General features: G+C 45.2%; 1 protein-coding gene across 1 annotated transcript; it reads left to right on the top strand.

The window, feature by feature from the left end:
• Positions 1-1,846: 1,846 nt before the first annotated feature.
• LOC118362518 (placenta growth factor-like) lies at positions 1,847-24,731 on the top strand. Its single transcript, XM_035742911.2, has 8 exons — positions 1,847-1,967; positions 2,171-2,468; positions 20,250-20,286; positions 21,746-21,942; positions 22,085-22,164; positions 22,304-22,333; positions 22,525-22,587; positions 22,716-24,731. The coding sequence occupies exons 2-8, from the start codon at positions 2,400-2,402 to the stop codon at positions 22,735-22,737; spliced, it is 498 nt and encodes a 165-aa protein (XP_035598804.1). The 5' UTR covers positions 1,847-1,967; positions 2,171-2,399; the 3' UTR covers positions 22,738-24,731.
• The last annotated feature ends 486 nt before the right edge of the window (positions 24,732-25,217 follow it).

Here is a 25,217-nt window from a genome sequence, read left to right as displayed (position 1 = left end):
CAGGGGACGACCGACAGTGTAAAGATTCATCTGCCTTTAGAGCCCAGTCACTCTCAACAGGTTTGCTTGTCCTGTTAGCATATATTTATACTGCAAACTGATTGAGGGAGCTAATTAGCTCTTATCAGACAGTGCACCTTTAAAAACAGACCTAAATCACTGGACAGATGGTGAGGCAGCAGAGGCATAGCTCTGTACTGAGTGTCTGCGTCGGTCCTCTGAACAAACACAGCCCATGGCCACTGTTGTTGTCGTAGGGGATGACCACTGTTGGTTTTAGCCATCCATTTTCACAAGTTTTCACTTGTTTTTCTTTCCGTTTATGCAAAACTGTGAAAACACACAAAGTCCACAGTCATGGCTGATGATGCTGATATGTGTCAGTGTGATTGCATTGGATGACTTTAGGACGTTGAGGAGTTATATATTTGTTCCCATCCCTCCACACGTTGTCTGGAATACACTTTATCAAATTTGTCACCAACATGCTTCAGATTTTGAATGCATGAATAATAGAGAAGCACAAAGAATCTTTGAGTTAAACCGTTCCATAATCGTGTTTTGGCTGAAGTGTACGTGTGATATAGGACACTGGGGACATATCCTGTCCAGTGTGCTGTTTTGGTAAAAAAGTGAGGATATTTGGATGACTAGATATAAAGATGAATATTGCTATGAAGAAAGAATCTGACAGCCCAAACAGGAGTGGCTCGTGGTGGTCCCTAGGGTGGACATGATTATATACATCTGTGTTGTAATTCTATGGCATTCTTTGAGGAGGAGTTGTTTATCATCCATGTCCATTTGCACTGACCCATGGTCCGTTGAGCTGGGGTGGGCATGTAGGTGGTGGTAGGGTGGGATTGCTGGGTCTCCTCAGAGTGTCTAAAATGTTTACAAACACCATCATCCTAAGTGTGGTCTGTACAATAGCGGACAGCGGTGGAATCATTCAGCGCTGCTGGAGGAATGTGTGGAAGACAAGTGAAGAATCCTTGCATTCCTGTGCTACTGCAAACACAGGAGTCCCATACAGAAGATTAACTCTTTGTGTCAACAGTCAAGGAATCTCCCTTTCCCAGACCCAACTAAATATAAAAGCTCATCTCTCTTAAAGAGAAAATCTCCATGCATCCTGGATCCTGAACCCATGGGAAGGGTATTACATGTTCCTGTTAAAAGGGAATATACAAGTCTGCTTTGCTCCAATGACTCTGTACATCCTGAGTACTTTCAGTGACACTTTCTCAGCCAGAGGATGTCATGGTTGGAGACAAGAACCTTCTGTATCTCACAGAAGTACCAGGATTCTCATACCCAAGAGACTGAAAATGGATCAACTGTGCAACATCAACAATAACATACTCTCACAAAAGCTGCCTTGGTGGTACACTATTTCTTTTTTTGTTGCATTGTGGGACTAATCAGTCTCCATGAAATCAGCCTATGGAGTGGGTTGGGGTGGGGAGATCGAAGGGGATATATAGTTTGACAGTGACAAAGAACATAGTGTCCTTTCTAATGAAAATGTGACACTCATTCTGTATGTTGGCAAATTTGTAATGTCTACATCCTAACAATTAGGGACCATTTTAGTCTCCCTGAACAGTGACATATGGTTGAGAGGAGCCTGAACTGTCCAACAAATGTCAAAGGTTTCATACAATTATCAAGAAGTTGGGGCTATGAATGGAAAACTCTACCCCATAAGAAAACAGCATATACTGTACCTCCACGAGTTCTATTAAGTATTTCCAAGGAGGAGAGAAGGAGGAGTGTATCAAGGCGAGAGGGAGATGGAGGGAAACTGGAGGGGAGGGGATTTCAATGGGCAACATGTTGAGAGGCAGTGAGAGGCAATTAATAGCAAGTATGTCACTTTACCAGGAAATGAACAGAGCAAGAAGACCGTTCAAATTGACCAGGTTACAAAGTGTGACAGCTGGCTCATCGTGCACTTTTTGAATGTATATATAATTGCAACTTTTGGAAAGATATTTATAGATTGTTGGACTTGCTGATTTGGTAGACAGTTCTGCTTAACATATATTTTGTTTTTGTAAGCTACTTTAAAAAGGCAACAATATTACTGTACTTTTTTTTGTGTCCATTTGTTTTTTGTTTTTGCATATTAGATTACACAAATGCATATCAATCTACTTTCTGACAGCATTTTTCTGTAGCCTGGTCAACTCGTCAGGTTACACTTATCCCGCATGACGACGCGCTCATTGCCTCACGATTATTGAAGAAGGAACGAACGAGAAGTGTCTCCTCTGCAATTTCTTCTCTGGACTGGAGGGTTATTACCAGAATATCTACGCGGTTTATCTGCACTTTGGTGGATTTCGCTTGCATTGTAAAACTTCATCATCTGGCCTTCTGACAAGAAACACGAAATGAAACCATTTGCTTCGTTCGTCATCCAGATTGCGGTGACGTTCCAACTTCAGCTTTCACCTGCTCAGGTATGTTATGCTTCAATATGCTATACAGAACTCAATACAAATGTTATAATCATTAACATTTTTATTCAAGATACGATTCATAGCCCAGGCTATCCAGTTTATTGCGATATATCAATGCGGCACATGATTGGCCCATATATTTGAGGATAGGCCTAATAAATTATTATTTGTCTGATTATAATGACAATTATGAATATAGTTTTTCACATTATTAACAGGATAATATTCATAATATCTATATATATGTTTTTATTACGCTGGTATTGACATATCAGATTAGCCTATCTATGAACTTGACGAACACTTCTTTCTAACAGGCTCAGCAGAAGCCTTTCAGACCACTATGTGTGATGGCTCATTGTGTCTTGATACTATGATCCCTTTTTGAACGCGTGCCATGCTGAAACAGTTGAGTCATGAGGTGGAACGTGACAAACTGCATCCCTCTCTGCCTCAGACATGAGAGGTTTTCACAGGGGTTCCAGGCTAATTGAAACACTTTATGAATGATATGCAGTAATGGATATCTTCAGTATGTTCACTGATTTCTTTATGAACGGTTCAGATGAAACTCTGCCTGCCTCTGACCACTCTCTCTGTCCCTCAGCCTAATTAATTTCATCTGCCAATTTCAGAGTTAGAAAAGAAAACCATTGTCTTCAAATGTCCACCTCCAGGAAGGCAGGGGAGGTATGAGTATCAGAGCCGGGTATTTCTGTTAGATGTTTAGAGACTTGGCAATCTGGTCAAAATGGCATGAAAGTGCAGTAACAAGAAATTCACCTCTCTGCACTTTTCACCTCACCTGCTACAAGCTGTAATTGTCTCTAACTTTCTTCTCTGTTTGATAACCGGACTATACAGTATACTTATTATCACAAAGCTGGTCTGTATTTTCTGCCTTGGCGATGTCCGACTTTAGCCTTATTCCCAAAATGTATGGCAATACATTTTCCCGGAACTGATAGTGAGGCCCCATTCAAAGTCTTGTGCCATGCTGCAATAATCCTTATAGGTGGACGTGCCACCGGACATTGGCAGATGTGTTCCTGCATCAGAGAACTCATTCAGTCTCTCTCTTCCTCTTAAGGTGAGCAATTGCTGGCTCTGTCTACACTGGCCTCTCATGTTTAATGCAGAGCAGGTCGCCTCCCAGGGCCCATTCACAACCATTGTCTCACTGTTCATAGACTGACTCTGCCTATTGGTCTGAATGGCACTGCAGTGGCTGCCCTGTGCCAGCAGGCGTTGTGTGAATGAGGAGACTTGAGTTTCATTGCACTCAGCTGCGCTTGAAGCATGGGGCGACCAGAGCTGCACGTCCCTCTGGGTTTTCTATGCAGAACAGAGCCCTGGGTCAGAACTCAGAGGGAGAGACTGGCTGGCTGGCTACTACAGTAACAGGAGTCAGTAGGAGAGTGGGAGTCTGGGAGGCAAGAAGAGAGGCAGGGTCAGAGGAGAGGCAGGGGCAGAGGAGAGGCAGGGGCAGAGGAGAGGCAGAGGCAGGGGCAGAGGAGAGACAGGGGCAGAGGAAAGGCAGAGGCAGAAGAGAGGCAGGGGCACAAGCAGAGGCAGGGGCAGAAGAGAGGCAGAGGCAGGGGCAGAAGAGAGGCAGAGGCAGGGGCAGAAGAGAGGCAGAGGCAGGTGCAGAGGAGAGACAGAGGCAGGGGCAGAAGAGAGGCAGAGGCAGGGGCAGAAGAGAGGCAGAGGCAGGGGCAGAAGAGAGGCAGAGGCAGGTGCAGAGGAGAGGCAGAGGCAGGGGCAGAAGAGAGGCAGGGGCAGAGGAGAGACAGGGGCAGAGGAAAGGCAGAGGCAGAAGAGAGGCTGGGGCACAAGCAGAGGAGAAGCAGAGGCAGGGGCAGAAGAGAGGCAGAGGCAGGGGCAGAAGAGAGGCAGAGGCAGGGGCAGAAGAGAGGCAGGGGCAGAGGAGAGACAGGGGCAGAGGAGAGGCAGAGGCAGGGGCAGAGGAGAGACAGGGGCAGAGGAAAGGCAGAGGCAGAAGAGAGGCTGGGGCACAAGCAGAAGAGAGGCAGAGGCAGGGGCAGAAGAGAGGCAGAGGCAGGGGCAGAAGAGAGGCAGAGGCAGGTGCACCAGAGAGGCAGGGGCAGAGGAGAGGCAGGGGCAGAGGAGAGGCAGAGGCAGGGGCAGAGGAGAGACAGGGGCAGAGGAAAGGCAGAGGCAGAAGAGAGGCTGGGGCACAAGCAGAAGAGAGGCAGAGGCAGGGGCAGAAGAGAGGCAGAGGCAGGGGCAGAAGAGAGGCAGAGGCAGGTGCACCAGAGAGGCAGGGGCAGAGGAGAGGCAGGGGCTTACGGAGAGGCAGGGGCAGAGGAAAGGCAGGGGCAGAAGAGAGGCAGGGGCAGAAGAGGCAGGGGCAGAAGAGGCAGAGGCAGGGGCAGAAGACAGGCAGAGGCAGGTGCACCGGAGAGGCAGGGACAGAGGAGAGGCAGGGGCGTACGGAGAGGCAGGGACAGGGGCAAAGACAGGGACCGCCACATCATAAATACTAATCCACATGGTCAGCTCATGGCCTGCTTAGTCAAAACATGAGGGGTGAGAAAATCCAGCTCTCTTAACACGTATCAGGTTAAGCTGGTGTCCCCAGTTTGGAAACAGATGGGGAATGTAAACTACACAACCATGAGATACAACATACAGTAAAGGAAGCCTTTAGAATAAACACTGAAAACATATATAAACGCAACATGTAAGGTGTTGGTCCCATGTTTCATGAGCTGAAATAAAAGTTCCCAGAAATGTTCCATACGCAGAAAAATATTATTTCTCTCAAATTTTGCGAACAAATTTGTTTACATCCCTGTTAATGAGCATTTATACTTTGCCAAGATAATCCATCCACCTGTCAGAAGTGGCATATCAAGAAGCTGATTAAACAGCATGATCATTACACTGGTGTACCTTATGCTGGGGACAATTAAAGGCCACTCTAAAAGGTGCAGTTTTGTCACAAGGCACAATGCCACAGATCTAAAGTTTTGAGGGAGTGTGGAATTGGCATGCTGACCGCAGAAATATCCACCAGAGCTGTTGCCAGAGGATTGAATGTTAATTTCTCTACCATAAGCCGCCTCAAACAGCGTTTTAGAGAATTTGGCAGTACGTCCAACTGGCCTCACAACCGCAGACCACGTGTATGGTGTCATGTGGGCGAGCAGTTTGCTGATGTCAACTTAGTGAACAGAGTGCCCCGTGGTGGAGGTGGGGTTATGTTTTGGGCAGGCATAAGCTCTGGACAACGAACACAATTTGATTTTATCTATGGCAATTTGAATGCGAAGAGATAGCGTGACGAGATCCTGAGGCCCATTGTCGTGCCATTCATCTGCCACCATCACCTCATGTTTCAGTATGATTCATTATGTTGCGTTTATATTTTTGTTCAGTGTATACTGTATCTCACTTCTCAATGTCACCTTGCTATACTGTACTACATTAAAACAGTGCTTTTCTGGGAGAGGGCCTGGCTGGAATGCTTCTGTTGAACTTCTGCCCTGCTAATGCTGACTACAGTCAATGCTGTTATAGGGACTGCCGGGTAAATCCTGAGTGTTTATCCACAGTGCTGTAGAGTTGGTCTAGTTTAAGTTTCCAGATTACCGCAAAATTGTCAGATGAGTGTAAAACCATCTTCCTGCAGTTATTCCAAGGTAAGGCATTTTACTTACCCTTTTAGGAGTTGTGATATGCTGCTTTGACATGTAGAAATAAATTATTTCCAGACGTCTCACACAGTAGCCAAAGGAGGATTATCAGGATTTTCTCCTTCTTCCCCATCCCACACACTTCATGATGAATTCATCACATGCAGCATTCCTAGGGAACTCCCTGCGTTAAGCTCTGAGGATAACAATCAGATCATAATGTGTCTTTTTACACGTCTTCATCTAACCAGAAACATTCAATCTTACTGAATGTGACGTGTTACTTGAGTACCATGTCTGGATGGACTCTGGGTAATGGCCTATTTGAGCAAGCTTAAACAAGGTACCAAAACTTTAACAAAGTGCTTATGCTTTGGACACAGTGTGCTGTTTGAGGTCATCCTCAGTAGGGTTAGCTAGGATACACTGAGTGGACAGAGTCATTCTGCTTATGTGAAGAGGAGGTCTGGGATGTAGGTATCTACCCTGCTGGGCCCACAGTAAACCATTCTTCAGGCAGGCCAACTAAAATGGAAAAGCAAACATTGGCCATGTGGTTGGGGAGACCATGTATAAATGTCCCTCTCCTGCTCTGGCTCTTTCAGGTTGGAGTGTTTCTCCTCTCTGAAATATACACTCTTAATTGATGATGATGGTTTCTCGTCAGTGTCGTGGCTGCCACTGTTGACAAAGTTTTTTTTATGACTCTCACTGTGACTCCTGTCCAATATGAGAGTTCAGGCTGACTGGGCCATGAAGAGAAGTGTTTACAAACCTGGGCCGATTACTCATCCTGCTCCTTTCATATGAACAAAGGTGCACGTAAAAAGGAAATTGTGCTGTACTTGACTGTGTAAACGGTATGAAATGGCTAGCTAGTTAGCAGTACTTGCTAGTAGCGTTCAATCGGTGACGTCACTCGATCTGAGACCTTGTGGTCATTTTTTCCTTCGCTTTTGTGGAGTGATCATTAATGATGCTTCGTGGAGGACCATTGTTGATGTGTTCAGAGCGTGCCTGGTTCAAGCCCAGGTTGGGGCAAGGAGAGGGATGGAAGCAAACCTGTCACAGGTGCTGGTGTGAATGAATGTGTGTCTGTCTGTGCTTCTCTGTGTGTGCATATGTTTAAGTGTGTACTTTTTGTCAGCGATCCATTTATTAGAGCCAGTCAGAGTTGTAGATGGGTTATCTCAATACAGTCCGGGTGGGTTTCCCTTTTGAACAGTGGTGGCCTGGCTGTCTCACTGTCTGATGATCATCCAGTCATCAACCCCCTCTTTCATAAGGTACACATTCCCCATGTTTGCCATCTACCAGTTGTGTTGCTCACATTCCATATATTTCCTGCTCTGTCTTTCCTGTTGTATGCATTATTAGCACTTACTGCCCTGGGCACAGAGATGGAGGGTACTGACTGTGGTGAGTGTAAAATAACAACAGCAGCACTGTGTACCAGCACTGACATCCTGTCTGCACTAGCTGCATTCACACTAAGGGCCAATGACTGCACTCCAATCGGCCCGCTGCCCTGACAGTAAGACAGTTTTCAACACCTGCTAACAAAACCATGGGAATGGTCTCAATGATGTTGCTTTCCTTATAACAGATTCTCTATGAGGATGGTTGGATGTGGATGAGAAAGTAAGAATTTCACGACAGTGGGGGCTTTTTCATAATGTTCTCCTCTATAGTGGATTATCTGTGCATTAAAAGCCTCTATGATGAAGGAACGGGTGCAAGACGGTTCCACTGTCTCCATTCCAAGAAGAGGGTTTGTGTTAGATGATCATTTTCCTCCTTGTTTACCTCATTTGACTCTGTGAGAGAGTGCAATCCTCTGATTTGGGGGAAGGTCTTTATCATAACATTTCACAGTTGATTCATTTCCCGAGCGTCCCTGAGCTGGAGCACAGAGGAAAGCACGGCCTCCAGTGCCCGGTGCTGTTAGAGTGAGTGAGTGAGTGAGTGAGTGAGTGAGTGAGTGAGTGAGTGAGTGAGGAGATTATTCTGTACAGGTGTTTCCTTTACATCAACACTCGGAGCAAAACAATACTTGAGTCTGACCATCTGTGTCACATACAGCCAATTACCCCGGCCGATACTGAAGAGATGCGGCCATTTATACACTGGCATGGTGGTAGCCAACACAGCCAGGCCACAAAGTAAACACCTGAGACTTCAGATTACACAGCAGACAACTCTCTCTAGGATCACAAACTCAAAATCATGCACTTAGGCATGCACACACACACACACACACACACACACACACACACACACACACACACACACACACACACACACACACACACACACACACACACACACACACACACACACACACACACACACACACACACACACACACACACACACACACACGCAGATCAATTCCACCTTACTCTAACTCCCTCCTCATGTAAGCTCATGTGATCCAGACTAAGTGAATGAGCATGCCAGACTGTTTGGACATGCAATGGCAGGGAGCTGCTGGCTGTCATGGCTGTTGTAGTTGCTACGTTGTTATAGTGACAAAGAGCCCCCCTTTACTCCTCTTTAGTTATAAATACCCGTCCCAGGGGAGAAGTGCAATCACAATCAGGAAATATGGATTTCTCCTTCCTCCTACGGAGGGGGGCAGTGGTGCTCAGGGCAGCAGTCCCCTCACCAGACTTTAATCTCCCATCTGGTTGTAATTTACTATGGTTTACACAGGGTGTACACCATTTACTGTAATAAGGACCACAATTACCGCTGGTCAGCCTTATCTGAAGATGTGTGTGTGTGTGTGTGTGTGTGTGTGTGTGTGTGTGTGTGTGTGTGTGTGTGTGTGTGTGTGTGTGTGTGTGTGTGTGTGTGTGTGTGTGTGTGTGTTCTAGCGTAAATATGGAATGTATGGGGGAAATGAGCTCTAAAACATCATTTAATACGTTTAAATAGGCCTTTACAGCATTTAACACATTTAAATAGGCATTTACAGATGTAGGATCTTAATGTTAGCCAGTATGCTACAGCAAGAAAAACAATCCTGCAGCAACAGGAAATGTGAATTATATTATTATTATATAATTAATGGACAATTTTCTAGAGGTTGATACATTTTTCAAGGGAAACTCAAGCCTGAAACTTCAAAGTGGAAATTACAAACTTCGGAAGCCTCTTTAAACTTCAAATACTTTGAAAAACCTCCCTCCTGCAACAGGGTGATCAAATTAAGATCCTACCTTGTACCTATAGAGCTAATTGTCTTGTAGGTTGCACAGAGTAAAGTACTGTACTACTGGTAAATTCCATTTTAAAGCTTTTGGTTTTCAGAGCAGTGTTCTTCCAGACAGTAATCCCACCCTTCATCAAATGAATACATCACAAACCCATTAGCAAAACATACAGTAGGGTTTTAGGATTCTCCCTACAGATGTAGGATCTTAATTTGAGCCAGTTTGCTACAGCAGAAAAGAATCCAGCAGCAACAGGAAATGTTAATTATGTGGATATGCATCATTTTTGTACGGGTTGATACATTTTACGTTCAAGTTTGGAAAGAGGAAATTACAAACTTTAGAAGACTTTTTAAATCTTGAACACACTACAAGCCCAAGAAGCACTACTCTTTAATGAGTTTATTTTTTTGTCTCTCCAGTTTTTTTTAATGATCTTACAATGTTTATATTTCACCTGTATCCTAAAATGCATCATGAATATGCTGCATATACTGCTGAGATATTTCCATGTGTGTTCAGTCGGTGTTGATTTAGTGGGGTTTGGGGAATGCTCTCTGATCATGGAGTTATGATCTGACCATCCTAGAGCTCCAGCTGGACAGTGTCAGACCCACAGGGGGGCTGCTGTCATTGGGGCTGTTCACCTAATGTATACAAAACAGAGTGCTGCTCTCCCTTTCAGCCAGTGGCGATGGATACGGCCTTACACCGACTCATTGATGAGCCTCGTATTTCATTTTATAGTCATGGATTTGTGGAATCCAATGTTTAAGAGGAAATGCTCACAAGGAAAAAATACCCGGTTAATAAGGGAATTATTAGTCCATTTTTTTTGTTTGTCTGTCTCTTGCTTTGCTAGTGTGGTCTCAAGTTTAGAGGCAGGCTCACCATTCAGCAGGAGACCTACAACATGACACCGTTCCAGTGGTCCAGTGGCCCCTATGTTTTGGGCCAGGGCACCCCAGGAGGGTAGCTCCTGTGCTCCATTGGACTGGGTCCTGAGGTGGGGGTGGGATGTTGGCTGGATTTTCCCTAGCCCCCCTAACCCCTACACTCACTGACCTGAAACACATCCAAGGCCTGTCAACCCACAATGGTATTGCCACAGATTCAGAGCAAATTCAATTGTGCCTGGCCTTTCCCCCTTCCCTGTCCCTTTCCTTGAAAAGGCTTAGGTGAAAGACATAGAAGGAATATGATCCCTTCTGTCCTGTGTCTTTTCTACACTGTAATGAGACACACTATCACTGTGATATTTTGGGGCTGGTGTGTGTCTGTTGAATATCAACTGCCATTTTTGCTTTCACTCCCCTATCAAGTCTGACATGGGGGAAGATGGCCTTATTGTCCCAAGCGGGCCTGTTACTATGCTATCTCTTTCTAGTTTCTAAATCTGGCTCCTCTGTCCTGTGATGTCTGGCCAGCTCACACTGTACTGTAACAGGTTGACAGGCCAACAGGAGATGAGACAGACAGACAATGTAATCAAGTTCAGTGTAACCTCCACCATTACAACCCCTCTCAGGGGAGGAAGAGGTCTTGTCTATTTGGACCTGCTGCTATGCTATTAAGTCTTTGATGTGTGTTATGAACAGGAATGTGATTTGATTTGGCAAAACATCTTGCAGGGCTCATAAGAGGTTATACACAGGGCTGTTCCTGAACAATATTATCCCATTTCATGGGACTTTTCATCTTTTCATTTTTCAAATGTCATAGTTATTGCCCAAGTCTCCCATTAATTCCTGGACCTCTCAGTGCAAGGAATCAAAATAAGTAGTTTTTGTCTGTAGTTCAGTCATCATGTACCAAATTGTTGTGATTCATGTGGTTGTAATTATCAGTACAGTCATTGCAATAAACTAACAGGGCATCTCCGCATCTCATCTGAGACTCACATCCAAAAAGTCCTAAATTACCATTTTTGTTTAGTCTCCATTTCATTTTATTTTTGCTCCTTAAACTTCCTCCCTGCCTCCCACAGACGGCTTGAAGAGAGAGGAGGTTAACGATGACACATCTCAGCTGTGTGGGAGTCGGGACAGAGAAGAGTTACGTAGTGTATAGAGCATGCAGCACCAGCACAGGGCACGGAGCGTGCAGCTCAGGCAGGCCCTCATGTCTGACCCAGGGAAGGAGGGAACACACAGCAGCCAGAGTTGTTTCATAACGCAGGAGGGAGGTTGAATCAGATGCAGGAGGGAGGGTGAATCAGATGCAGGAGGGAGGGTGAATCAGATGCAGGAGGGAGGGTGAATCAGATGCAGGAGGGAGGGTGAATCAGATGCAGGAGGGAGGGTGAATCAGATGCAGGAGGGAGGGTGAATCAGATGCAGGAGAGAGAGTGAATCATTTCAAAGTATTTGTGTGTACTCTAAAGTTGGGTATAAGACCTGTTCTTAACAATACCTAAGAGAAACCTAAGTTTCCAGACACATTACATTAGCAGTTACAGATACCCCTTACAGTGAAGTGCACCAGTGTCCTGTCAGAGGGAGCAGTTTAGTATAGAGTACAGTAGCACTCAGCACTTGATAAACGGATGTGAAGAGATTATCATGCAAACCTCTCCAGCAAATACAGGACAAGGCATAGAAGGGCTGAGATGGGTTGTAGGAGCTTGAACCCTGCTACACCTTCAGCATGTAATCAGACAGTGAGAATGGCCTTTCTCTGGGAGCCCTCTGGCTCAACACCAGCCCATTGACAGACAGACAGACAGACAGACAGACAGACAGACAGACAGACAGACAGACAGACAGACAGACAGACAGACCCCCTCCAGCATCCGGCCCATTGACCGACTCCATTGGCAAGTTTCCATCTGAGATTTACCCCAGTGTTTTACGCAAAAGATTCAGACTTTTCTGTTTCCATCTACGTGTCTCACTGGGCCATGGCTCCGGCGGACTTGCTCTCACTCACCCTCAAGGGTGAGTTTTTGTCCAGGGATGAGCCTGATGGATTTGAACTCATTTCTCTCGCTATCCATATCGACAACCGTCTCCATGAGCGTCGGAGGGAGAGGGTAGGTAGGGTTGCATGTCCCATAACATCTGCTTCAGTGCCTTTCCCTCCTTCTCCGACTGCCCCAGGCTCGTCCAGATCCTGAACCCATGCAGCTCGGCCAGGCCTGTCTCTCTCCAGAGGAGAGGCAATGACGAATTGGCGCTAGGAGCTGCCTATACTGTGGCCAGGTTCGTCACTTTGTCTCCACTTGTTCCCTGCATCTAGCAAAATAGGGGGCTCGGAAGTAGTGGGGGACATACTGTTGAGCCAAATCGCCTGCCCATCTTCCTCCCCAGACCCCTGCTTGAAGGCAACCTTGTGTGGCAGAGCCAGGCTTTACCTCTGTTTGCCCTCATTGATTCGGGTGCCAACGAGAGCTTCCTGGACCGAGGTGTTGTTACCCGTTGGGCCTGGACACTGTTCCACTCGCTTCGCCCCTTGATGTCAACGCTCTCAATGGAAAGCTCCTCGCCTGTGTCTGTGAGAGAACCATCCCTGTCATCCTGCATCTCCCTGGAAATCACCAGGAAAAGATCAGTTTCCACATAATCGACTGTCCTTAATCGCCCCTGGTTCTTGGCCATCCATGGTTAAAGCTACACAACCCACATATTGACTGGACCGCCGGAAAGGTAACCACTTGGAGTACATTTTGTCACAATAATTGTTTACATTCTGCCCTTCCCCCTGCCTTGTCTGTGTCCCAGTTCATTCCAGAACCTCCGGACCTGTAATCAGTTCCTCCCGAGTATCACGATCTAGCTCCTGTATTCAGCAAGCACCACACCCTGTCGCTGCCTCCTCATCAGCTGTACAACTGTGCCACTGACCTCCAGCCTGGAGCTCCTCTCCCCAGTAGCCAGTTGCTTAACCTCTCTTGTCCTGCGCAGAAGGCTATGGAGAGGTACATCCAGGATTCTCTGGCTGCAGGACTTATCAAGCCATCTTCCTCCCCGATGGGTGCTGGGTTTTTCTTTGTGAAGAAGGATGGGTCACTGAGGCTGTGCATAGACTTCCGTGGGCTGAATAATATCACTGTTAAGAACAAGTACCCCGTGCCACTCATCAGCTCTGCTTTTGCCCGCCTACATAGTGCCACGGTGTTTACCAAACTCGACCTCCGGAATGCCTACCACCTTGTCCGCATAAGAGAGGGGGATGGTTGGAAGACTGCACCACACCACTGGGTCTTACTAACGCCCCTGCTGTTTTCCAGAACTTAAGTCAATGACGTGCTGAGGGATGTGATTGGATGCTTTGTTTTTGTCTATTTAGATGACATCCCGATTTTCTTTTCCCAAGGACCCTGAGGCTTACCAGCAACATGTTCTTCAACGGCTGTTGGAGAATAAGCTTTTGTAAAGCTGAAAAATGTGAGTTCCATGCTGCCACAGTGTTTTTCCTGAGTTATATTATTGCACAGAGACAGTTACATATGGACCCCGCCAAGCTCATGGCAGTCAGTGGCCTGCGCCCACCAACCTGAAGCAGCTACAGCATTTCCTGGGGTTTGCACATTTTTACAGACGTTTCATCCGCAACTACAGCCGTCTCGCAGCACCTCTCACCACTCTCACCTCCACCTCCACTCCGTTCCACTGTACTCCTGAGGCAGAGACAGCTTTCCTGGAACTCAAGCATCGCTTCACCTCTGCTCTGGTCTTTACTCAGCCCGACCCAGAACTCCAGTTCATCGTGGAGGTGGACGCCTCTGACACCAGGGTAGGTGCTGTTCTGTCTCAATGTTCCCCCTCTGATCAGAAAACCTGTGCATTATTTTCCCGTAAGCGTTCACCTGCAGAGAGACATTTTTATGTCGGAAACCGGGAACTCCTGGCAGTTAAGCTGGCTCTGGAGGAATGGCATCACTGGCTGGAGGGCTCTGTAACCCCCTTCATTGTGTGGACTGACCATTAAAACCTGTCCTACATCCAGACCGCCAAATGTCTGAACTCCCGGCAAGCCAGGTGGGCCTTGTTTTTCAGTAGATTCAATTTCACACTCACTTATCGCCTCGGTTCGAAGAATACCAAGCCTGATGCCCTCTCTCGCCAGTTCACCACCGACAACACAGCCAGAATGTCACGGTCATTGCAGGAAGAAGACCAAGGTGCAGCGTGGTGAGCGTACATTTTCCTTTTAATTTCAAAATGTCACCAATAAAACAAGAAACAAACTGAACAACCGTGAAGCTTACAGGGCTAAGTGCCACAAACAAAGTTAACTACCCACAACGACAGGTGGGAAAAAGGGCTGCCTAAGTATGGTTCCCAATCAGAGACAACACAATAGACAGCTGTCCCTGATTGAGAACCATGCCTGGCCAAAACAAAGAAAATAGAACATAGAATGCCCATCCCACAATACACCCTGACCTAACAAAATAGAGAAATAAAACGTCTCTCTAAGGTCAGGGCATGACAGTACCCCCCCAAAGGTGCGGACTCCGGCCGCAAAACCTGAACCTATAGGGGAGGGTCCAAGTGGGCATCTACGCTGCGTGACCTCTGTTACCCCTTCCTCCTGGAGCGCTCAGCTACCCTGGGTTGAATATGCCCACAACACCCTCACCAATGCCTCATCAGGTATGTCACCCTTCGTGTGTGTTCTGGGTTTACAACCCCCCTTGTTCCCCGCCCAAGAGGTTGCGGTTCCCTCTGTCCAGGACCATCCTCGCCGTTGTCACCGTGCCTGGAGGAAGGCTCGGGCTGCCCTTGGTGCCTCCGACAGGACCCAGTCCCAAGCCAACCATAGCCGGGCCTCAGCTCCAGTCTACACCCCGGGTCAAAAGGTATGGCTCTCATCAAAGGACCTGCCATTTTTTTTTTTTTACCTTTATTTAACTATGCAAGTCAGTTAAGAACAAATTCTTATTTTCAATGACAGCCTAGGAACAGTGGGTTAACTGCCTGTTCAGGAGCAGAACGACAGATTTGTACCGTGTCAGCTCGGGGATTTGAACTTGATGATTTCGGTTACTAGTCCAATGCTCTAACCACTAGGCTACCCTGCCACCCCAGGGTAGCCATTGAAGGTGGCATCGAACCCCCCCCCGCTTCATTGGTCCCTTTGAAATTGACTATGTCATCAACCCGTTGGTGGTGCTCCTGAAACTCCCAGCCTCTCTCAGGATCCATCCTACATCCAATGCATTGCTGATTATACCTATCTGCTCCAATTCCCTGTCTCTTCCTGCAGCAGCTCATCTATGACCATCCTGCCTATTCTGTCCGGCGGCTTCTGAACGTGCGCCGTCGAGGTTGTGGCTAGCAGTACTTGGTGGACTGGGAGGGATACAGGCCTGAGGACCGCTGCTAGGTGCCCCGCCATCACATTCTGGACCCCTGCCTCTTACGGGATTTCTATTCCTCACACCCAGATAAGCCTGGTCGAGTACTGTCATATATACTCCTGCAACGCTCTCTACTGCTGTCTCTTGACCTGCCGCCTCTCTGTCTGTGTGGGTGGAGACAGGTGTGCTGGAGTCAGAGCAGATCCCCACCAGTTGCAACTTGTTCCATAATCAAGACCTCTACAAATACTCAGCCCTCCAATAAATACCTTGGTTACTTCATCCCCGTCTGCTCTTGGGTTCCCCTGTTTCACTCCGTGTAACACTATGCCAGGGGCGTCAATTTATATGCCTCAGACAAGCTGTGGGAATGAGACACACAGTAGATATTTAGAAGCTGTGGTAATCCCAGAGTGAGACAAGACTAAGAACAGTTTCCCAGTTTATACTCAGTAACTTTGCAATCTGACAAGGGCCAGTATTTTTTAAAACCTGAATCATCTCCCAAACTCTTCTCACATCCTCAGACACACACACACACACACAAAGTAAGGAGTTGCTACGTGAGGATCCTCATGCAGCCCTGCTAATCTGCCAAACATTTGTGGCCAGCTTGCGCTCCTGCTCACAGCCACAGATGGTGCAGAGAAGCACTGGTGGACTTACCATAAAGCAGAATATGCAATTGCATCAGGCCTCACATAATCACATTTTATTGGTCACATAGACATATTTAACAGATGTTATTGCGGGTGTAGTGAAATGCTTGTGTTCCAAGCTCCAACAGTGCAGTAGTATATCACAATTCACAACAATACACACATCTAAAAGTAAAAGAATGGGGCCTCGTGAGCTGGGCGTACATAGTGTCCAAACGGTTTGTGCTACACAATAATATGATGACCCCTCTATGGAAAGATGAGACTCTCACAAACACGATGGTGCTCTATGACGCTCGTGTCACGGGACTGTCTGAAGGTAATCCGGTACCCTGGGAAGTGAATAGGGCGTTTCCATGTAAAAGTTATACAGGTATTTCCACTTTTATTTAATTTTTTCTCTAAGCTTTCTTATATGATATCTCAGATATAGAACACTTCAAAACAAATGTCCTTTTGATTACACTTTTGACTCCATGTATGAATCTGTTATTCAATGCAATTCTATGGGCTAATAGCAGTAAGGCCAAATTGAATGTTTTATCCATCCCCAAAAAATATATTTTCTTCATACCTACAGGGGTCATACCATTTTAAATCAAATAGCTAAATGATCCTTGGTATGACCATCTTAAAACAATTCCATATGTTAGCTTACTAGAAACCCAGGCCCTTAAACTCTAGGGGGATACAATACGCATTTCTTTAGTAAAAAGACAGGTGCTGCTGATAATACTGCCATCTTCGTAGAGACAGAGGACACGTATGTGTAGCCCGTGTAGCTGATGCTGTCTGGTCAAAAAGATGGCATGTCATACTCTTTTTGGCCAGATAGCATCAGATACATGGCCCTCATACAGTATGGTAAGACATCAGATACATGGCCCTCATACAGTATGGTAAGACATCAGATACATGGCCCTCATACAGTATGGTAAGACATCAGATACATGGCCCTCATACAGTATGGTAAGACATCAGATACATGGCCCTCATACAGTATGGTAAGACATCAGATACATGGCCCTCATACAGTATGGTAAGACATCAGATACATGGCCCTCATACAGTATGGTAAGACATCAGATACATGGCCCTCATACAGTATGGTAAGACATCAGATACATGGCCCTCATACAGTATGGTAAGACATCAGATACATGGCCCTCATACAGTATGGTAAGACATCAGATACATGGCCCTCATACAGTATGGTAAGACATCAGATACATGGCCCTCATACAGTATGGTAAGACATCAGATACATGGCCCACATACAGTATGGTAAGACATCAGATACATGGCCCTCATACAGTATGGTAAGACATCAGATACATGGCCCTCATACAGTATGGTAAGACATCAGATACATGGCCCTCATACAGTATGGTAAGACATCAGATACATGGCCCTCATACAGTATGGTAAGACATCAGATACATGGCCCTCATACAGTATGGTAAGACATCAGATACATGGCCCACATACAGTATGGTAAGACATCAGATACATGGCCCTCATACAGTATGGTAAGACATCAGATACATGGCCCACATACAGTATGGTAAGACATCAGATACATGGCCCACATACAGTATGGTAAGACATCAGATACATGGCCCTCATACAGTATGGTAAGACATCAGATACATGGCCCTCATACAGTATGGTAAGACATCAGATACATGGCCCTCATACAGTATGGTAAGACATCAGATACATGGCCCTCATACAGTATGGTAAGACATCAGATACATGGCCCTCATACAGTATGGTAAGACAAAAGGGACGATGTTTCGCTGGCTCAGATGCTTTCTCCGGTGAGATACTTACAAATTGAAGGAAAGTTGGCGGGTACACAGGTCGCTGTTCGGATGCTGGAATTATCATAGATGAACGTGCGAAGGTAACCTACTTTTTGAAGTGATTTGCTTGACAATTAGATGAGAATATGATGACTGGTTGTGTTCATGGCACATTAAAAGGTAATACATTTTTATTTGGAGACCCCTCTTGAGACCCCTGTGCCTGCGGCCTCCAAATCTCCAAATCTGCGCCTGCCAAGAGGCTGCCTTATTGTGTCCAGACTCAAGACTTACCCCAGGCTCGGAAAATCCACAGCAAATCCTCCCAGCCCCACCACACACCAAAAGGCAAGCCAGCCCTGGGCCAAAAAGCCCTTGTGAAGTGGTGGAGTGGAACCCCTCCCAAACCACATGAAAACCCAAGCAAAAGAAAGGCCCAAATCATATGCCAATTAACTCTGGGAAAGGATTTATAGAATGACCTTGGCATTTGGTGGACAGGGTATAAAGACATTAATCAATGCCCAACTGTGTGGGAAATTACTTAACATTAATGCTGGTGAACTCTGTGGTTAACTGATGTTAGATGTAACCCTTCATAGAGGAGAGTAGTGCAGCAGTTTGACAGACAACACACAAAAGCCACCCACTTGCAGACCCACAGGCCTACAGGGGGCCTACCCATGGACCCACAGGGGGACAACCCACAAGCCTACCCACAGGTTCAACAGGAGGCTACCCAAGGGCCTACCCACGGGCCCATAAGGGGGCTATCCACGGGCCTACCCGCGGGCCCACAGGAGGGATATCCACGGGCCTACCCACGGGACCACAGGGGGGCTACCCACGAGCCTATGTTGGGGGAAAGTGGTTATCCCAAGGATCAGTAACAACCAGGTGTTCCCTGGAGGTTGTGTGCAGAATATCAGGAGATACTGGGAGAAGGGTTTCTGTGCTCCCTGCTTGTGACTTTGTAATATCTCTTATACTGTATCTCTAATGTCTCCTGATGTTGAGCAGAGATCCTGAACCCTCCACCTCTTCACCTACAGCTCAGGCCTGGCTGCCACAGGAAACTAAGAGGCACTTAGGAGGAAGTGTGTGTGTCAGGCATCTGCTGTCACGATAACAGATGGATTATCATTATGAAAGCTGGACAGGCATTCCTCTTCCTTCACATTGTTTGGACATATTTGACTGATGGTAGCAAACCCCTGACAGCTACCATCCTCACGATCTGACTTATTCTGGTCCACAACTGGAAGGAAGGCATTTCTGTGATGATCAGTTTGTGTCAAAAACAGACCTCATGGCATTATTCCATCCGACTGTGTGTCTTTTTGCTTGTGTGCCATTTTTTTCCATTGTAGGCTATGGTAACTGTTGGACCAGCATTGTAACACACACAGTAGTTGGGTCAATACTCAGACAGTGTATCAAAAATAATTGTCATCAGGTACTCATCACAGACAAACCAGCCTGTGAAACGTAACACTGGTGTAGATGACAAATTGAGGAAGCAGGTTGTTGGTCGCCTGTCTGTCCAGTGGTCCTGCTGGAGGATATTTGACTAAATGGACATTTCTCTTCCTGAGCTCATAAGATGGACTCACCCAGAGGTTTTGTGTTATTGCAACCCTATGAGAAATGCATACTGTTTATCATTGGATGATGGGAAATATGAAGACAGAGGGGGAAGCCGCCAATGGGAAAATAAATAGAGAGCTGAATCTTACACCACAGGAAACACGTTTTTAACTGGAACAGTTGGATGTGCTGTATAAGAGACTGGATCTGGTTCTTGCCTAACAGTTTCCCATTGAAGGAATCATGAAAAAGCTGCTCCATCTGCAAGCAGTCCCCGTCTCCTTGTATTTCCAATCTTAACCACTAGAGGACATAGCTGTACTGCAGTACAGTCAGGCCAGTACATTGGGGTGTTACTGTATGAAACGCTTTCCAGAACTGTAACTATCAAAGACAAGCATAATGTTTGTGTAGCTTCTGGCAGTACAGTAGATCTTCCAAGTCCCTATATATTGTCTGTGATGGCTGGAAAGTTTTATTTGTGAAATAAATTATAGTGTCCAGGTGCTTTTTTTAAACCCTTAAATCGTTGTCTGTTTTGTTTTACAGATTACGCCCTCATCCAGCTCAAACAGCACAACTGGAGGTAAGAATTTTCTCTGCATTTGTACTACACAAATTAGATAATGGTGATCATATATTTCAAAGCAACGTCTTCCCTTGCTGCATAGCCATTTAGTACAGTGAGAGATGTCAATGCTGAAAGACACAAAGTACCACAGCACTCTCTGTAGCTTGTCTTCTCTCAAACCCCTGAATCCGAATCGATTCACCTATTAGCAGTGTACTTCTAGGTATTGTTGAACGGCGTTAAGAAATGCACCTTGATTACGTTGGAGGAAGTCAGGTCACATAATCAGCTCTGAGGTTTGAGAGTTCAGGGTTGAGGGGGTAAGTGAGGACAAGCAGCTAGGGATTACCCAAGGTCACTGTGTTCCCCCAGCTGTCAGAAGGGGTAATGCAGGGGCTGATGATTGAGGTACTGGGGACACCCCTTTCACACGCTTCCTCACGCCCTCTCTCCCCCACTAAACTGTAAATCATTGCACTTATAGTCTGTTAGGAGGATAGAGAAAAACAGCAGGGAAAAATCAAGACAAGATACTGACAGAGAAGTGTGGGGAAGTTATGGTTAGACCAATGATGGGCCTTTAGAGCTGTATGACGCTACCATAACCCTGTCTCTCACCACATCTCCTTCACCCCTCCCTGGCCTGTCTGCTTTTATAAACAGCTGTTGTGGTGCCGGGCTCCATGCGGTGACCCCAGGGTTAGCCAAATCCCAGAGGTGCCTGGGGGGCAGCTCAGCTCTTCTCCAGGCAGGTTCTGTTCATAGACATTTTTCCACCGTTTGTTTTCTCTTTCCTCTCTGTTTGTTCTGGCAGAGTTGGACCCTGTTTTTCTTTCCTGACGATGCTATGGGGACACTTTCACACATATGCTCCCACAGGAAAGCTTGTATTACACAAACAATTTTTCTTACAAATGATAACAGGATACACACCAGGCATATGACATTTAAAAAAAAAAAAAATTCAGCAGCAAAATTTGATGAGTGTCCTGAATCTATTTTAAACGATCTGAAGATGGCTCTGTTTTTGCCCTAGTGGTTGCAATAACATAGACAGTGAGTAGAGTACATTACGGCAAAAAAAACTGTAAAGCAGACAGGGAAATATAAAGGAAGCTGAAAACACACACACATAACTCAGCCAGTTGGTGTGAAAACTCTGCTCGTTGAATTGCACAGTGTTATATGAGACCGGGCTAATGAGGCACATTGTAATTGTGCAAGTGTGCGTCTGTCCCGCCTGAAGAGTGTTGAAACTGGTAATCCCCTCTACGTGCAGGTTCAGCACCAGCCATCTCTTCTCTGGTCCAGATCCATCCGGCTGTGGAGCTGCCAGGAGGCAGGCGTGGATGTGGTTGGGGCATCCAGGACTCTGTACAATGGCTTTATGAGCTTATCACCTCTATTCATATGACCTGTGATGGACAACTGTCTCACCAACTCTCCTCTGTCCTCTCTCTCTCCTCTCCCCCAGTGTTAATGTTCCAGGAGGTGTGGGGTCGTAGTTTCTGCCGGACCATAGAGAAGCTGGTGGAGGTGGTCCAGGAGTACCCCGGGGAGGTGGAGCACATCTATAGTCCCTCCTGTGTGCCCCTGGTGCGCTGCGCTGGTTGCTGTGGTGATGAGAATCTGGAGTGCCATCCTACTCAGACCTCTAATGTCTCCATGCAGGTAATAGGGCCCGTCCCTTCTGAGGATGGCTGCCATGTTGTGAGATCATCAGTGTATTATATTTGCATGCCAGGACAAAACATATATATTTTTTTTTACTTTTCCGCCCGCAACATGTTCAACAATTTGTCTTAATTCTCAGTTGTTGAAAATCAAGCCAGGGGAACAGGGTCAAGAATACGTTGAGATGTCTTTTGTGGAGCACCAGACATGTGAATGTAGGTAAGAGACAAAAAGACTTCCTGCTTTGGTAATAATAATTTTGGTCATGTAAATCAGTTGCATTGTAATAGGATCTTATGTGAAATGATATGACTGAGTTTTATATAATTAATCTGTGTTGTTCATATTTCATTCTCAGAATCAGGAAGGCTGTGGTGAAAAGTGAAAGGTGAGCATAGCAATTGTCATAACGTCCATTGTAAAGTTTGAGAGTGGGACAGAAATATTGCTGTCTCTATAACAGTTGATACAAGCATTTCACTACACTCGCAATAACACCTGCTAACCATGTGCATGTGACCAATAAAATTGGATTTGATGTGATTTAGTTGAGCTCATATTGCTGATGTCTTTCTGCAGGAGGAGACAAAAAGGAAGAGGAAGAAAAAGAAAGGAGAGACAGAGAGTCAAAGATTGTGACAGGTGAGTACTGATGTCTGGAAAATGTAAGAAATAAATCCGTCCATCGACCACACATTACCCCTTCTACGTCCATGTACAGTAATAATGCCCAACATTTTAACGTGTCATCTATCTCGTTTGTGTCCAAGGTGTCAGCCCCCTCGCAGGTAACTGCAGTAGCAGCCCTACACCTGTTGCAACCGGCATCTCTATTTATTCTCTGCCCAGCGCTAACAGTATCAAGAGTCTTCTAAACACAATACTGTGTCTCTCTGCACCCAGAGACTCAATCAGCTGGGTTGTTATGGTGACTGACAGGCTCTCCAGCCTAGGGGAGTTTTTCTGACTTAAGTTCTACAGGAAGCACATGTTGCTGGGTGAAAAAAACACCTTGGTGACAACTGACCTGACAGATGTTTCTGTGAAGCAGTGCAATGGAGGACCAAACTTTTTAAGGTTTTAGACTAACAATCATGATGGATATGTTTGGCATTATTACATGATTATTATAGTTTAGTGTTGTGTTTTATTGCTGTGGTTGTTTTTGCTGGTGATCCCATTTAAAAAATAATAGGTCTACTTATGAATAAATGTTCTATTCATGAAATTACATAGTTGTTTTAATAAATCTTTAGGACTAACCAACTAACCAAATACTTGTGGTCCTCTCATGGCACGTAGGTTCCTAAGTAGACTAGCAACTAGTTTTCACAACTGAATGAGTCATATTTAACTTATTGTCTTGTGGTATAAAACTTTGTACAATCATACATGGACTATGGATTAGTACAGTTAGTGCTAGCCTTCAGGGTTGGGTAAGTTACTTTCTCATTGTAATCTGTTACAGTTACTAGTTACTGGTCCAAATTTGTAATCAGTAACGTAACTTTTAGATTAATCAAACTCAGTAACGTAATCTGCTTCCCATTAAGAGGCATTAGAAGAAGACCAAAAGAATCCATCAAATGCATTTGGCGTGTCATCATAGTGGTCTCTGACTTGTAGACCGACTCGCTCAGGTGGAACAAACTTAAACTTGCACCTTTTTTCAATTTTGAATTGAATGTCATTGAGAAAACAGAAAGGTGTAATTTACATATTCACAAACATCCTTTCTGAATTTAAAGTAATCCAAAAAGTCATCTAGTTTTTCAAAAGTATCTGTAATTGGATTACAATATTTTTGCTGGTAGCTGATTACAGGTTTTTAAAAAAAGTGTAATTGGACTGCGTGTAATCAGTTACTCCCCAACCCTGCAAGCCTTAGGTGGAGACCAGGATGTACTGAGCGCTCAGTAGACACTGCAGCAGTAACAGGACTATACTAGTAGTATATCTCCCTCCAGTGGTTACAGAGGGAATTTTCAGAGTAATGTATTTACATAAAAGACAATGGTTTGTTTAGTATTAAGTCACAGGAGGCTGCTGAGGGGAGGACGGCTCATATGGCTGGAATGGAATGGTATCAAACACATGGAAAACGTGTTTGATGTGTCCAATACCATTCCATTGATGACTTTTCAGCCCGTCCTCCCCAATTAAGGTGCCACCGACCGCCTGTGGATTAAGTATATAATGATATTATTGATATAATAGGTACAGTTATATGTCTATTGTCTTTTTTTCCATAGGACAATGTGTTGGTATGCCCCTGTGAGTTTGTACTTTTAGGGAATTAAATAGTGACATCATAAAAGGACTAAGAAATCAACATACATGTAAGGCTATGCAATATACTGTAACATACACATCGTATCATTCATCTTAGTGTTAAAAAACCTGGCACCAAGTCATTGACATTGTAGCATACTAATGAATAACTCCAAAGCAAGTAGACCTATACTCCAGTATCAATGTAAGGAGCTGCATTAGAATGAGCTACGTTAAACCAATTTAAGCAACTGACTGGTTGCTGTGAAAAGGGCCTACTGGACCATATCAACTTAATATTTTAACCTGCTGATCAAGACCCTCAGAGTAGGTGGGCTCCTTGTTTCTCTATTTCATTTATAGGCCTGTAACTTCTGCTGTCGTTATTCCTTGACTTATGGCGTCATTGTGCCTTTTCAGACTAGTTTGTCATTAAGAAATGCAGTATGTCAAAATACAATGGATGTTTCTGATTGTCTCACAGCTGAACCAAAGAATAAAATGAGTTGCTGCTCTTGGGGTTTCAATGTTTTCTATTCCCCTCTCATCCTCTCACCTATCTATCAAATATTGCAAGTCATTTTACAGTCACACTAATCCAGTACACTATCACATCGCCCTCCACTGTGGTAGGTCTGTCTTTAACATTACTTTCATTCTGGCCTTTTTGTGTATTGTTCATTGAATAAAGAAGTGGCACGTGTGTGGGTTGATGTGTACATGTACAGGACTATGAATGACGTTGAACATTTGGGAGAGGACAATTATTTCATTGTTTGTGCTTGTTGTGTATTTTTGTAAACCACTTGAGGACTAAGATCTCAAATGTCATGAAATATGACCAAGAACAAATTTGCTCCTGAGAAGTGTACTGCACGCCTATCCATTTTATCTCAAAATAAAATCTGTGATGTTGTAATCAATCATGAAAAAGAATATGCCCAAACCTCTGAGTGAATATTATATATTGTAAATAGATATAGATATATTATAACTGTGAA

The sequence above is a fragment of the Oncorhynchus keta genome, chromosome 29, assembly GCF_023373465.1.
Source record: "Oncorhynchus keta strain PuntledgeMale-10-30-2019 chromosome 29, Oket_V2, whole genome shotgun sequence".
NCBI classification, from domain to species: Eukaryota; Metazoa; Chordata; class Actinopteri; order Salmoniformes; family Salmonidae; genus Oncorhynchus; species Oncorhynchus keta.
The sequence above is the reverse complement of the archived record's forward strand: the minus strand, read 5'-3'. Positions and strand labels throughout refer to the sequence as shown.